This window comes from Ustilago hordei (assembly GCF_900519145.1).
Source record: "Ustilago hordei strain Uho2 genome assembly, contig: UHO2_contig_17, whole genome shotgun sequence".
Lineage (NCBI taxonomy): Eukaryota > Fungi > Basidiomycota > Ustilaginomycetes > Ustilaginales > Ustilaginaceae > Ustilago > Ustilago hordei.
In genome coordinates, this window is record NW_024545291.1 from 112,403 (window position 1) to 127,291 (window position 14,889).

The 14,889-nt window shown below is 52.9% G+C and overlaps 3 protein-coding genes across 3 annotated transcripts; 1 reads left to right on the top strand and 2 right to left on the bottom strand.

The window, feature by feature from the left end:
- Window positions 1-144: 144 nt before the first annotated feature.
- Window positions 145-3,741, bottom strand: UHO2_06116 (uncharacterized protein; the record flags this gene model as incomplete). The annotated part of the gene is made up of 1 exon (XM_041560339.1): window positions 145-3,741. The coding sequence occupies one exon, from the start codon at window positions 3,739-3,741 to the stop codon at window positions 145-147; it is 3,597 nt and encodes a 1,198-aa protein (XP_041416273.1).
- Window positions 3,742-8,352: 4,611 nt separating this feature from the next.
- Window positions 8,353-10,245, top strand: UHO2_06117 (uncharacterized protein; the record flags this gene model as incomplete). The annotated part of the gene is made up of 1 exon (XM_041560340.1): window positions 8,353-10,245. One exon carries the CDS (start codon window positions 8,353-8,355, stop codon window positions 10,243-10,245), a length of 1,893 nt encoding a protein of 630 aa, XP_041416274.1.
- Window positions 10,246-10,741: 496 nt separating this feature from the next.
- Window positions 10,742-12,817, bottom strand: UHO2_06118 (uncharacterized protein; the record flags this gene model as incomplete). Its single annotated transcript, XM_041560341.1, has 1 exon — window positions 10,742-12,817. The coding sequence occupies one exon, from the start codon at window positions 12,815-12,817 to the stop codon at window positions 10,742-10,744; it is 2,076 nt and encodes a 691-aa protein (XP_041416275.1).
- Window positions 12,818-14,889: the final 2,072 nt, after the last annotated feature.

The window sequence follows — 14,889 nt, forward strand, 5'->3', positions numbered from 1 at the left end:
CGGTTGTATGTTCTCGTCTAATCTCAGATGTCACGATCAGAGGTGCAATGAGATGGCATCTTTAAATCAGACTGGCAAGTTGTGTGTATGATCTTGGATATGATTGCTGAGAGTACAACGACAATCTCATCATCAATGACGACTTTAAGCCGTGAGAGGAGAACCCTTGAAACGAGTCTCTTTACAAAAATTACAGCACAATGCGCCCTCGAGACCCTCCTCCGCCTTAACGCTACCTCCTTCTGTACTGGAGGGGATATGCCACCAGTACGGCGAAAAGCGAGTTTTGCAGCTTGAGCATTGTTTTTGCCCCATTACTGTACTTGATGTGCTACTGCGCATCGAAGGAGCAGGAGTAGCTGATTGAGGTGCGGGAGTGGCACTGCCCATTACCAACCCGTTCACCAGCAACGAATCGAATCTCTTTGCTCTCCTTAGTAGCGCATAACTTGTTTCTCCCACCAATGTTCCGACATTAGCTGCTGGAACAGCCAGATGCTTATTGGCGCGGGCAAACATCTGAAGACTCGTCAGGCCAGTCTTCTGATCCACCTCTGCAACATCGTACAGCTTTTTCGACTTGGCGATCTCCTTGTGCTCCTTACACCACACTTGAGGCACCATGTGTCCAGTCTCTCCTTTAAAGGTGAGTGTCGACACAACCTCGCGCCTCGTGCTTTTGACCGGAAGAACCTCGAATGCGAGTGTGAAGGCAGGCAGCTGGTTGTGTGCACAAGACACATGGAAGGTTTTGCGACAGAACGGTTCCGAGCATGTAACGCACGCGCCTTTGGGTGTGTGACAGATGCAGCATTCTGCTTCGTATCTCCATGCCGGCAGATTGCCACAGCTTTCGACGGTCTTGAGTCTCGTAGTATCGGAGAAGACGACCTCAGGAATGAAGACAGCGCACAGCACGTGTGCCCAGTTGTTGCATTCGGTCGGTTTGAAAGCGTCCAACGCACCCAGAGGTGCCTTGAGAACTGCAGGAGAAACTGCGCCTACTTGCTTCTTGAGGCCGTCGTCGCCTGTGTTTGCAGCGGTGGAGACACTCTTGGGTCTGCCTCGAGCTTTGCCTTCTCCACCGCCAGCAGCACTAGCAGCATACTTGGCCGAGTTGGCGGCAGCATCCTCCTGCGCCTGTGGTGAACAAAGAATGCATCGTGGCAACAAGGCTGACTCCTGCGTCTGCTCGTTCCGGCATGGATCGCAATACCACATGTCCATCTCGACCTCTTCTTCCGTCAAGCCGTAACAGCCCTGATGGACGCTGAGAGAACACTGACGGCACTGAGCGAGCTTCTTCTTGGGCTCGATACGCTTGCACATGACGCACTTAAGCGGTTCGGGTTTCGGCACGGAAGGTGGTGCCACGGGTCCAGGTGAAGTTGCTGGTGTCGATCCTTTCGCATCGCGCGAGGTCCGCGAAAGTTTAGCAGGAGGTGCGACTCCAAGGCCGTCTTCAGAGACGCCAAAGGCAGCGACGGCTGCAGCAGCTGTGCCCGACTTGTTGCGTGTGTTGACCGAGACGAGATCCGGGTTGAACGTTTCGGCAGCATACTTCCGCCAGTAGATACCGCAGTTGACGCACAACACACGGTTTGCGAGCGATGCTGGACCCTTGTACCAAATTCGGCTCGAGGTTGTCGAACACATCGCACAAGACGTTGTCGGGCCGGACGGTGGGTCATCTCCATACACGGACAGCGAGGGTGACACTGCACGCGATGTGGTCGGCTTCGGCGTCGGCGTCGGAGCTGGGTTTGTTGAGGAAGTTGTAGATCCATTCACCCTGTTCGCAGCACCCTTCTTGGCCGACGTTGTGGCGAGAGGCTTGCTTGCCTGAATAGCCTCGAGATCAGCCTTGATTCGCTGAATCTTCCAGACGACAAAGTAGCGTACGATCTCAGATACATTTTTGGTAGGGATGAACTTCTTGAGCTGCTTCATATCCGAGTTGACCTGTGCAATGCCCGTGTCGAATTGCTTTGCCTCTTTCGCAGTCCAGTGGCTGATGCGGAGCTGCTTGGTGGTGCTAGTCGACATGGACATTAGTGCTTGAACGGGGTCACCCTCCTTCTGCGTAAAGGTCATGAGCGCACGGTCGATCAAATCGACATGGTGTGGTGGAACGCTCTTGAAGTGAGCCCGTACTGCTTGAAGGTAGGCATCAAGCACTTGTTCGTCTTCAGAGACAGTTGGAAGGAAGATAGGTTCGACGCTCTCGTCGCCACCGCGTTCGAATTCGGGCGGGTCTGAAGGAAGCAACATTTGTGCTGCAGCTGGTGTGCTTGTTCCTGTCGTTGGCGTGTCTGACCTTTCCAATGCTTCTCGTTTACGCTTGAAAGGCCTGCCCTTCTTCTTATGAGAGGTGGGTGCACTTGCTTGGCCGGATGCAGGTGCCACCAATCCAGCTGCGGCATCGTCGCCGTTGCCGACATTGGCTCCTTCCTCTTCTTTGGCCTTCTCCTTTGTGCGGCAGTGGACACCAAGGCCAGCCTCCTTCTGCTCGTCCCATGTTGGCAGTGAAGCTTGGTACTTGGGTCCAAGTCGGGTGGTAGCGATCGGATAGACCGAGTCATGTGGGTCGAGTACGTCCATTGCGTTGGTGTGTTGGCCAAAGTATCGATAGGGCCAGCGCATGAAACAACGGGTTCCGCGGATGTCGTCTGTTGTCTTTTCCGGCATAGGGCTTCCATCAGGAGTGTTGCTTGTCGAAGCAATATCGTCGCCTCTTCTTGGGTGGGAGGGTCGACCGCCTCGACCACGCGGTGCTCCGCGACCTCTGCTGAGGGCGGCGGTGATGTGATGTCTAGGTGGGTTGGAGGTGCTGTCGTTGGTGCTGGAGGAGGTGGAGGTGGATAAGAGTTGACCTCCTGTTTGTAAGGTGAGTTCGACGTCCTGTTCATGTCGACGAGAACAAGGCGCACAGGTCCAACTGTAGCCTTTCGCGGGTTTGGATGCGAGAGGTGGGTTGAGACACTTCATGTGGAAGTACTTTTTACATGTGTCGCAACGCACGGATTCCGGGCCGGAAGCCCATCGATGGCAAACGGCACATCCTCGAAGTGCATCGGTGAGATCGTTGATCATGCCGGCTTCGGCGAGGACGAAAGAGTAGCGATTGCGCAAGGTAGTGAGAACTTCTGGTGGTGCGTTCTGAACCTTTTCGGTGGGGATGACGTCGTAGAAGCGGTGAATGTAGCGGTCGTAGAGCTGGTAATAATAAAAGTGATCCTCCTTTTTCTTCCATTGGCTGACATCGGGAGCGGTGCCTGAGCCTATCAGGTCGCGATGACGCACCTCGCAGATGCCGCGGACGTTCTCGAGACTGAAGACATCGGAATGCATGGTGGCTACGAGAAGGCGAGGGTCGTTGGTGCTGCGAAGGCTGATGTCACGCATGCGTAGGAAGACATTGGCGCGGACTTGCAAGGTGCCCGAAGAGCTAGCCAGTGCAGCTGCGCCACTGCGGGAGGAGGCGGCAGTAACAAACTCCATGACCCTAGCGATCATGTAAGGCTCACCGGCTGCAGGTGCCCATGCTGGTGAGAGGTAGATGTGGTCGTTGATGCCGATCATCTTACCATCTCGAATAGCTACCCTGGTGACGGGCGCTGCGGATTTGGCAGTGGAGGCGGAGGAAGGGGAGGCATCGAGGAGAGCCTGCTGCTGTTGCTGCTGTTGGAGACCGGATTTGGAGGCGGTCAAGCCAGTGGCAGCCAGCGACGAGGTGGCCATGCTGAGTGTAGTGCCGAACGCTGCGAACAGAGAGGAAGCAGTACGGAAACAGCAAGGCGAAGGATGACTGCCTCCTCCGCCACCGCAGCAAGTTGAGCCCTAGGGTTGGGGTGGGGCAACCTGCTGCGTGTTACCAGGTGCACCAGGCTTGAAGGGGGGAAAAGGGAGGTGGAGGGGGCCGAACAAGCTGGGCGCTCCAAAGTGGAGGAGGGAAAGAAGAAAGGGAGCACGGCTAGAGGGTATATGTGAGGAGCAAGACTCGAGCAGTGGACCGAACACGGGCTCGATAAATGAGTGACCCCACGTTTTACCTACCTTCCCGCAGAGTATGCTAGCGCGATATGATGGGGAGCAAAGCGGTGAGGAGGAGGAGAAGAAGAAGAAGAAGAAGCTAGGAAGGTGGTGTGGTGGGAGAGTAGTGGAAGGAAGGGAATGGTGCGGTTTCAAAGAAAAAGGCGATGGTTGAAAGCTGATGGAGGGTCGAGCAAAAATTGCAGCGGGTACGCAGCGACAAGCGAAAGCAAAGTCAACCTGTCCGCTAGTAGAGAGGTATTAGAAGAAAAGAAAGGTGGGAAGGAGGGTGAATCATGAACGGAGGAGGGTCGACATCGACCACAATGGCGAGTCGAAGCAAGGAAGAGAAGGGAGCAAGTTGGTGAGGGAGGTGGTGAGGGAGAGAAGGAGCATATGCGAGCAACACCAGACCGATCGAGCCGGAGGGTTGAGCAAGATCCAAGAAGGAAGGAACGACACAGATGATGAGCGGTTCGACGTTGAGAAAGTTAGGTCCGACAGGCCAAAATGACACAAGTGAGCAAGACAGAAGCGTGTGGATGCAGTCACCATGCGGGCCGAATCAAGGCAAATGAAAAGAGAAAAAGAAAGAAAAAAGGAAAGAAAAAAAAAAGGAAAAAGGAAAAAGGAAAAAGGAAAAAGGAAAAAGGAAAAAGGAAAAAGAACAAAAGGAAGAGGTAAGACAAAGGCGGCGTTGGCGGGAGCGGGCAAGAGGAGCGCAGAGGAGGTAGAAAAAGAAAAAAAAAAAAAAAAAAAAAAAAAAAAAGAAAAAAAAAAAGAAAAAGGTCAGCTTTATGTTGTAAAGTGTGCAGCTTGGAAGGACTACTAGCCGATCAAGGGTGAAGCCGGCCTGGAAAGCCAGAAGAAAGAGTTGGACAGCAGAGCATGCCCGGGGAGGAACGACTGAGTGGCGGGCAAAGCGAAATGCCGTCAAGGAAGCGTCTCGGAGATGGACTCCAGAGAAAGCAACAGAGCGAGAGGGCGCAAGACATGAAACAGGCGATGAAAGAAATGGAGAGTGGGGAAGAACGCTGCAAGCTAAGAAATGTCGAAGCAGTGAAGCAAGGGCAAGCGACAGTATCAAGAGGCCAAACAAGTGGATTGCTCTAGAGCCTCGATCACCTCAGTAGGAGGCAACAGATCGCCCCTCTAGAACTGTCTGGATGTAGAGGCTCAGAAATCTAGGGTAAGGGCAAAGAAGCTGGGAAAAGAGGTGGCAATGTTTTGCTCGTCTTGTCGTGCTTCGCAGCTGAAGCAAAGCCCATATGCAGGTCACATCGAGGGGTCGAGCTCGCTGAAAGTTGAGCCGATCGAGTTGCAGAGGATACATCTCTGTTGGCCCGTCCGTATGCTCACAAAGAGGTCCGCTCAGGCTTATGACCGAATGGACAGAGGCGAGGGTCTACATGACATGTGGCGTAGCAGGGGAAGAAACAGCTCGACATTGAGGCGATGGAGAAGGGGAAGAGACATGAAGCATGGGGCATGCTGCGAGAGAGGGTGTGATGATCGCGAGCACCAGACTGGACTGGATGGGGGAACAAGCAGGAGAACGAGAAGCATACATACCTCCAATCAGCGAAGGTGAAGCGGCTCCACGAACACGTAGATGATGGTGAAGAGGGTGGTGGGTAGACAGGATCAAGAACAAGGGGAAGCTAATTTAACTTAGCTAGAAGCAGTCGGGCGTAAAGAAGCTGTCGATGCGGGACGAGCGATGGAGAGGAGCCAAGGTTTTAGTGAGAAAGAGAGAAAGAGAGGGAGAGAGGGCGTGGCGGGAAGAGTCTGTTCAGTTGTGTGTGTGAGAGAGAGAGAGAGAGAGTGTGTGTGTGTGTGAGTGTGTTGTCTGGGTCAGAGTAGAACACAATGGGGACCGAAACTTGACTTGACCGCTGCCACCAATGCCGCATTATTTGGCTTGGCCTTGTTCGAAGAGGCATTATTTATTGATTGTCACAGACGCAGATGAACCCGACACGCGGCACATTCGCACAAGCAGAAAGAATCAATGGCAGCGGAAATTTTGACACGCATCCTGCAAACAGCTGCCGTGCAAACCTAAAGGGTTCGGTCGTCATCGCTACACGAATCTGCTCAGCATTGCCTTGTTGGACGAGCAAGGTCGTACAGCCATTCATCAGCACTTGGCATATCCTTTCCTCACCGTTTGCTCTGCGGCCCATGATATTGTTGTCGGATTGGCGTTGTCCAAGGGTGGAAGCCAGTTCAGGAGCTGTGAAAGCTCTTCACAAATGCTGGGCCTACCCTACGCAATCTGAGTATTGGACGATTCCAACGACCATACTTTCAATGAGAGGACAGAGACATTGAGACTCTTTGGAGGCCTATAGTCTTTGGCTACCAGAGTCGAGGCGCTCTTGGCGCAAGACAGGACAATGGACCGGGCGCAAGACATACGACCTGGAATTGAAATCGCAACACCCCTACTTTCGTGGAATCTGGCCTCATCAGCACTCCTGCGCCTGTCCAGTAGGGCTAGAGACAAGCATTCTTAAGGCCATTCATGGTGTTACAAGACCGAAAGTCGAGACAGGTCCTTTTATCGTCGCTGCATTCGATGGCGACTGCACTGCACGAGATGATGACCAGGTCACTCGTTCTTCAGACCCTCGATGTCCTGCACGAGAAAGCAGCCATCCTACTGAGTTGGAAGTTATAAACCAAATCATCAGCGCCGCTTCAAGCTTTGTGGACTCATAGCACTGAGTTTGGACGAGGGTGTGATCGGACGGCCGAGGATGGATACGCGCTCGATAATTCGGCCCCTCCCCCGCTGGTCATCCCTGTCATATCTGCTCGTCGACGGTGTCAGCAGCGTCATGTGTAGAAGTGACGTGTGCTCGATGCCACCTCTAGCGGTATGGATCGGTGTGAAGCAGTTTGGCTGGTATTGAGTGCATGATATGGCCCTGGCGGAGGCGGTGCTCAAGTGGATGGCTAACCAGACTCGGATGCGTGGACATGGCGGTGGTGGACATTTTTTTATTTTTTTTCTTTTTCTTTTCTTTTTCTTTTCTTTTCTTTTTCTTTTTCTTTTTCTTTTTCTTTTTCTTTTTCTTTTTCTTTTTTCTTTTTTCTTTTTTCTTTTTTTATCCCTCTCGCTTCTCGGATGTCTGACAACGGGCAGAAAACGAGAGGCAATCTGAAAGCGCAGTGTGCGGCGATTTCTTTGTCAAACGCTCTAATTCTTTCTACTTTTATTTGATTTTGAAAAAAGAAAAACAACAGGTTGCTCACGATCAGGGTCTCGACAGCCACTCACCATGCTTGTCATTATTGACCAGCGCAGCCGATCATGACAGGCTCTACCATCGATTGATAACTATACCGTTACGCTACTGGACGGCAGGAGCCGGCTTCGCTGAATCTGGAACGTCATTCAGACTCATCAGGCACACGTTGGCAAATGGCTTGCGATGTTAGTGATTAAAGAGGGAGATTGGACCTGTCCATCTCATGTGTCTCGGCTACATAAAACGACCAACATCTGAGTGCAGCACTTGTCCGATCGTGCTCTCACGATATCCCCGATTGACATTGCATCGCAAAGCCTCTCGCCCCGATCCCCCGTCTCCTGAGGTGAGCTCTGATGCCTGAGGCTAAGTTATGGTAATCTCCTACGCTAGACTAGGAAAGTGTCATCACAGTCGAGGCTCAAAATTGGCTTAGGGTTAGGCTCGGTATTCACACGGCCATGCTCAGGGCAGCTGCCCCGAAAAGCACAGAATCACAAAAATGTGGAGCAGCCAAAGCTTTGCTCTGCTCAAGTGCCTCCTAAGATGTAATATTGGTGCAGAGGCGTGCATGCATTGGTCTCGACTGCGCTGACGTGCCTCTCTCTCTCTCTTTTGCACACTGCGCAAGGGAATGACAGTTACCACATGCCCAAAGCGTATCGACACTCGATTCACTGTATCATTTCTATCTTACTCCCTTGACATCGGATCACATCCGACACCGTTTCTCACCAAAGCTGAGTTCCGTCTGTCACTTTTATCATCTTTATCTCCATCATCGACATCGCCATCGACATCGCCATCGACATCGCCATCCGTCGCAGCCCTCTTCCTTCGCTCTGTCTTTTCGTACTGCTATACATTCCCTTGAAAGTTACATCACGCTAGACTAGAACAAAACCTCCATAATCATCGTCGCTCCTTTCGATCTGTTCTCGATCCCATCATCTGATGAGATAACGTCGCTCGAATATCTCAAGCTCAGCACACCTATCGTGCTTTGCTGCGCTTACCGAGTTCGCATCGGAGGGCACTTGCTGGCCCTCATCCGTCAGTCAGCATGACTCGCGGAGTGGAGCATATCAATCCCGACCCAGACATCATCCCAGCTCGCGTCAATATCCATCATCTCCAGCTCCGTGACCTTCTTCAACCGACTGGCATCAAAGACAAGGTCCTGTTCGTCAGTCGACTCCAAGTCGAGCAAGCTGATTTCACTACCCTCAAGCAGCCTTCCACCTACTGCACACTTGACTTCCAGCCCAACTGTCTTGCTACAGGATGCGGTCTCCTCGCTGCGGGCGGTCAACACGGTGAGCTTGCACTTCGGCCTCTACACTCTCCTGTCTCTTCAGTATCGCATCTTCAGCTCGATCCATCCTATGGCGGAGAGAGGCCACCAGCACCATGGCTCTTGCGCACACCAACAGGAGGTTCAATCAACAATGCCATCGCCATTCAGCATGATCTCAATCACCCATCGAGCAGCCGTCTCTCTTCCTCCCATACCTCAGGATCAGCTTCTGCAACCCCATCTAAAGCAGACATTGTCGATGCAAGCCCACCATTCGACTCTCCTTCTCACTATCACTGGGCAAGAGACGAGCCTTGCTCTTCGAGCTATGTCGCCAGACCAGGTCTGCTCTTTGGTGACCAAGAGATGCAGTCTGAACTCTCACACAGTGTATTCCAAGAGCTTGCAGCAGCATATGGCTTTGATCCCTCCTCCGTCAACCGCAGTTCTCGTTGGCGTAGCTCTCCGGCCACTCGTGCAGCCGCCACTTCCTCCTCGGCAACGATCAAGAGCTCCCAACCAGCTTTCAGCCCCAACGCAGCCCCAATCAAAGTCATGGTCTGCAATAACGATCAATCGATCAAGCTCTACAAGCTTCGTCCGCCCAAACACCACCTGCACAGCATCAACAACCGCATCGAATCTGGTCTTCCCGGTCTCTCACGCAATACCACCCTTCATTTCCCTACGGCGATCAACCATTCTTCCCTCAGCCCTGATCAACGCACCCTAATTGCAGTTGGGGATACACCCGACGTCTTCATCCACAGTGTCGCGCGTTCGGGGGAGCATGTGAAAGTTGCGACCTATAGTGCGAGTAGTGATGCGTGTTTCAGTACAACTTGGTCTCCTGATGGGAGCAAATTTGCGGTTGCTAGTCAAGACGGTATCGTTTCGGTATGGGATGTTAGGAGTAGTACAAGGTTGGCCGCTGTCAGTACGAGTCAAGCTAGTGTGGCGAGTGGGAGTGGAGCTGCGAGGGTGGTAAAGTTTTCGCCCTGTGGCAGGTTTTTAGCGTTTACAGAGCATAGGAACCATTGGGGTATAACCGACACGGTCACTTTTCAAGAGACGCAGAGGCTTGTTGCTCCCCAATTGTCCAGTGTTTATCCAGGAGAAGGCTGGAATAGTGCAAGCAGGCCTGCAAGTATTGAGGATAGGTTTAGCTTGTTGACTGGCGGAGCAGGTGTGCAAGAGACGATTGCGAGGGATAGGGAGAGAAGGTCTATGATTCATGCCACTTTTATGCGCGAGTGGAATCGAGCCATCAATCTTGTCGATAGAGGTCCAGAATCTGCCTCATCCGTTATTAACCCTTTCTCTACCGCTTCTGGCAATACCGCTTCCATCACAGCCAGTGCCGGTAGTAGAGGATCTAACTACTTCCCAGACTGGCTAACAAATCCAACCTCCACCACATCCGTCGAAAGCAGCATCCGAAGGAGGGAAGACCTTCTCGCTGCTGCTCTCACACAAGGTGGTGCAGGATATAGACCTTCCTCCACTTTCGAGGGTCATACTTGTTCCTCTTCCACCAACATCTCTGGGTTGTGTTGGGATCCTGATGGAGAATCCGTTTTCGTTTCAACGGAGAGAGTTGTTGCAAAGTATAATGTTAACGATACCAGACTTTCTTGCTCTAACGCTACACTGCTCTAAGATATCACCATGTCCATTCGCTATGCGCTCAGCTCGTTCAGCTCGTTCAGCTCGTTCAGCTCGTTCAGCTCGTTCAGCTCGTTCAGCTCGTTCAGCTCGTTCAGCTCGTTCAGCTCGCTCAGATATCAAAGCATACCAGATCATCACTCATTTGTCTAGCCTCAGCCTCAGTCTCAGTTTTTGCATGCAATCAGTCATCGTTACAGCCATAAAAAATAAAAATAAAAAAAAAGTGTGCGTGTTGTGACAAATGTATTGAGATGGGTGCAGAAATGCTAGATGCTGACGAGAAAATGTTTTTCTTACAATGTGATACGATGAGACTAAACGAGACCGGCAAAAGAGAACATGCTTAAAAGTACAAATTGTGCGTGCTTGAGTGCGAGACAAGAGACCTGAACAAATGTGATGAGAGAGTCGTTGAGACTGTTGTGTCATAGAAGGCTATGAGCGAATGAGCAAATGAGCGAACGTGTGGATGCGGGCAAGGAGGCGCTTAGTATCGGATGAAGAGAGGATCGACGTAGTGTGCTTCCGCGTTGTTGAAAGGCGCATGAGCAGCCTGGTTGACCGCAGAGAATTGAGGGTAGGTGCTGTAAGCACGGTGTTGCTTAGCGGTGTAGTGGTGGTGAGGCTGGTGGTGGTGAGGCTGGTGGTGGTGAGGCTGGTGGTGCAAGGGTGAGAAGGCGTCGATGGGAGGGGTGGGGTATGGTGTGGTGGTGGCCAAGGTTTTACGCATCATTGTTGCGTCCTCACCATTCAACTGCTGTGCCTCGGCATGCGATGGCTGCCAGTGGAAGTAGTCGCTCTGGCAAGCAATCGGTGCTGGCATGTGGACACCCAAGATACCCCGGTCGTAACCAGCAGCTAGCTGCCAGTAAGCCAAGGGGTGATGCTTGGCCTGCATACCCGCACCAGCTCCTGCCTGCTGCTGCATCACGTAAGGAGCCAACAGCGTGTTGGGTGTCGATACCAAAGGCTCAAACACCGACCTAGGGCAAGGCTGAGCGAAGGGAGGGCTCAAGCCATAGTTGCGTGTTGCCGAAGTGAAGGCGTGCAGAGCTCGGTCGCGGTCGTCGCTGCCAGCCATGGCACGTCGCTTGTTGCTGCCGCGGTCCGGTGAAGGTGTGTGGAAGCAGTGCGTCTCGCTGAGTGGGCTTGTCGAGTCATGCTGAGCATAGGTCCTCTTGGCGCCAGCTGTGCAACGCTCGGGTGCAAGCTGAAGCAGCCTCGGGTCGGCCGACGACGAAGCAGGAGTAGGGTAGCCGGCGCTGTTCATGATAGCCTGCACGCTTGCAGCATCGATATCAAACCTTGGTATGGCAAGAGCAGGTGCCGATGCGTAGACGTGGCTTAGGTGGCTGGTAGCAGCGGCGGGTGATGAGCGAGGTCGAGAGTCGAGAGAAAGCTGTTCTGGCGACCAAGAGCGAGACTGGCCGGCACGCGAGTTGGCAGCAATACGGCGAGGAGCGTCGCAGATGGCCGAAAGACCGGGTGCTGAGTGTGGGTGCAAGAGTGTTGGCTGGAGCGGTCGTGCCGACTGGTGGTGAAGGAGGCCATGCTGACGAAGAGCAGCTTGACGAGCCTTCTCAGCCTCATGAGCGCCGAGGGCGAGCTGGCGTCGCTCGGCAAGAATCTCAAGTGTTCCAATCCAGCTGCGAAAGTCGGCATCGGAAGCGTGGATGTTGGAGGAAAGACCAAGCCAGAACTCGATCTCCATCTTGGTGACATCCTTGAGCTTGAGTCCTGAGAGCTCGGACCAAGTCTTGTTGGTGTAGGTGTGGTCATCGAGAAACTTGTTGGCAAGCATGAGGGCGGTGACAAAGAGGCGGAACTCGCTGCCATCCTGACCACGAAGACCAGGGTTCTTGGACTTGAGCCTGTGGATGTAGAGCAAGGCGAGGATGATGACCGACTTGGAGACCTGGGTGGTGTGGAGTATGTTGCGAACAAAGTCGGTGAAGCGGCGTCGGGGAAAGAGACGAAGTGTTCGTGGGTCGTTGGATCGTTCGCTGGCGCTAGGTCGTGAGCGACAGGAGTCGACAGCAGATCGGGCATGGGCCTCGACAGCATTGTGAAGATCGCGCACCGAGAAGGAGACGGCCTCAGAAAGGCTGCCGAGGCTGAGCTTCTTGGAGTGACGCTTAGTGGGGGTGGTGGGTGAGCTGGCGACAGAAAGGCGACCGTGACGAGAGACAGGGCTGGAAGCGGCGGAGAGCGAGTAGCTAGGCTCGTGGTTGTCGATACCGCTGAACCAAATGTAGCAGACCATCTGAGCACACCAGTCGCTAACCGAAGTGGACGACTTGAGATCCGAATCGTCGGTCGAAGAGGCTTTGGCAGCAGGAGCTGGAGCGGTGGCTGCCTCTACCTCGGCGTCCGAGTCCGAGGTTGTTGGGAAGGGGACAGGAGCAAGGGAGGCAGCGCATTCTGTTGCTTGTTGCTTTGCCGCCGACTGCTTGCGGGATCGTGGCCAATTTTGCTTGCCAAAGTAGACGGCATCACAAGGCAGATCGTTGCGGAAGCCGTCTGCAATTGAAAGCGCGGACTGAGGTTGTGCTACGTAGACCATGTTGAGCAACGACGAGGGCGGGCAGGATCAAGTCGAGTCGGTGAGCTACCAGAGCTACTAAGCTAATGTTGCAGAGGACAAGGAATGGTTTGTCTGTTGGTGAATGCTTGGTTCAAGCCAAAAGTGCGGATGGCAGCATGGAAGAAGAATCGAGAGGTAGGGTAGACCGGTGTTTTGGTGCGGAAGGTACGCTAGCAAGCTGATGACGATTAGGAAGTGGTGGTGAGAAGGTCGGCTGGGAACGTCAAGCAAGGTACAGCTGTCGAATCGTGTATGTGTGATGGGGAGAGCTGGAGTCGACGCCGTGACGAAAGGGGGAAGAGTGTCGATGCAAACGGTCGAGAAGAAAGATGCTCGGTGCAAAGAGTAGAGAGAGGTTTGAGCGAGCAGTGGGAGGAATGTAGAGGCTAGACGAGCGAACAATGACGAGAACAAGTGCGAACTAAGAGATGCTGGAAGGTGAGCAAGGTGAGGGAAGTTGAGCAAGGTGAGGGATGTGAGCAAGGTGAGCAAGGTGATGATGGTTGGGATAGAAGACGATGGTGATGAGAGAAGTAGATGAGCAAGCAGGCCAACGACGAGCACCTTCAAGGAGCTAGGAGCTGAGCACGGTGAAAGACGAGAGGAGAAGGAGGAGAAGAACCAAAACGTAGGAGGCAGGTGATGATTGCCAGAGTGTGTGATGGGAGGAAGAGGAGGATAGAAGATAGAGAATGGAGGACGAGGCTGAGGGAGGAAGGCTCCGAAGCATTGAAAGGAAGCGCAAGTGCAATATCGGCGGAACAGCAAAGGCAACCAAAAGGAGACCAAGAAGAGACAGACGTAGAGAGAGCAGTATACACATACACAAACACAAACACATACACATACACATACACACACGCACACGCACACGCACAATAGACTCAAGGCGACGGCTGCACCGATGGACAGGCACCGCCAAAGGAGTGCGGAAAGTCAATCCATCAACCAAATCGTGAGCCCATACCCAGGTATCAACATCGGTTATGTCTGATGGGATTTGGGCTCTTTTGGTGGTGGTGGAGGCGGAGAAATGACACAAAATGAGGCGGAGCCAAAAGGTAAGAAGAGGGTCAAAGCGAGACAGCGACAGCTGTGAAAGCAGTCAGTCAGAAACAGAAGAGAAGCCTGGCTGTCAAAGGGGGAAAAAGTGTGACGAAAGGGAGCGGACGAGGAGAGGTGGGCGGAAGTCCTGCTTTGGCTCTCTCGGCTCTTCCGCAAGAGATTGCGCTCTGAGCCTCGGTTCAGTCAAACTCAGATATCGTTTCAGGCGGTGATTTGGCAGAGGGTGAGAGTGGGAGAAGGAGGCGGGAGGGGGAAAGCGAGTCTAAGCTCAGCCAAGAGGCTTGACCTGGGTGTCGACCGAACAGCCAGTCGGTCGATGGAACGAATCTGGGTTCTAGCGGCGCCTTGATCCAGAAAGGTGTGCGCAGTTGCCGCATGGTTGGATTATGTATATGTCGCTTTTTTCTTTTTCTTTTTCTTTTTCTTTTTCTTTTTCTTTTTCTTTTTTTCTTTTGCCATTTGGCCCTTTGTGTCCCAGCCAACGAGTTGGAATTTTGCCAGTTGACGGTTCCACCAAGCTTTGAGAGAAAGAGAAAGAGAGGCAAAACAGTTGGGGGGAAATCACTACAAAACGCTAGGCGAGGCGAACTCTCACAAAATCACACACACACACGCACAAAGCGGAATGGTCGCCGACCCCCAAGCATGGGCCCCTCCCTGCATGCAAGGTATGCATGCCACAATATGCTATTTTTTTCTCTTTCGGTGGCCTAGACACTAACTACTGAACACACACACTCGAACTACGGTAAGCTACCAGTACAGATGAAAGCGGAGCAACTGCCGCTTCATACACAGTCGATTGTGATACTGTATTCGCCCGTCGAGATGTCAGGCAACAAGCCAAGTCTCGATCGAGCACATTTTCATGTTGCTTAAACCCATCTGTGTCTGACTCAAGGCTTTCAGAGAGAGAGAGAGAGAGAGAGGGACAACCACTTGGAACCCACTCAGAACCAAACGACTTGAAAGCAGCCTTCCTGTGT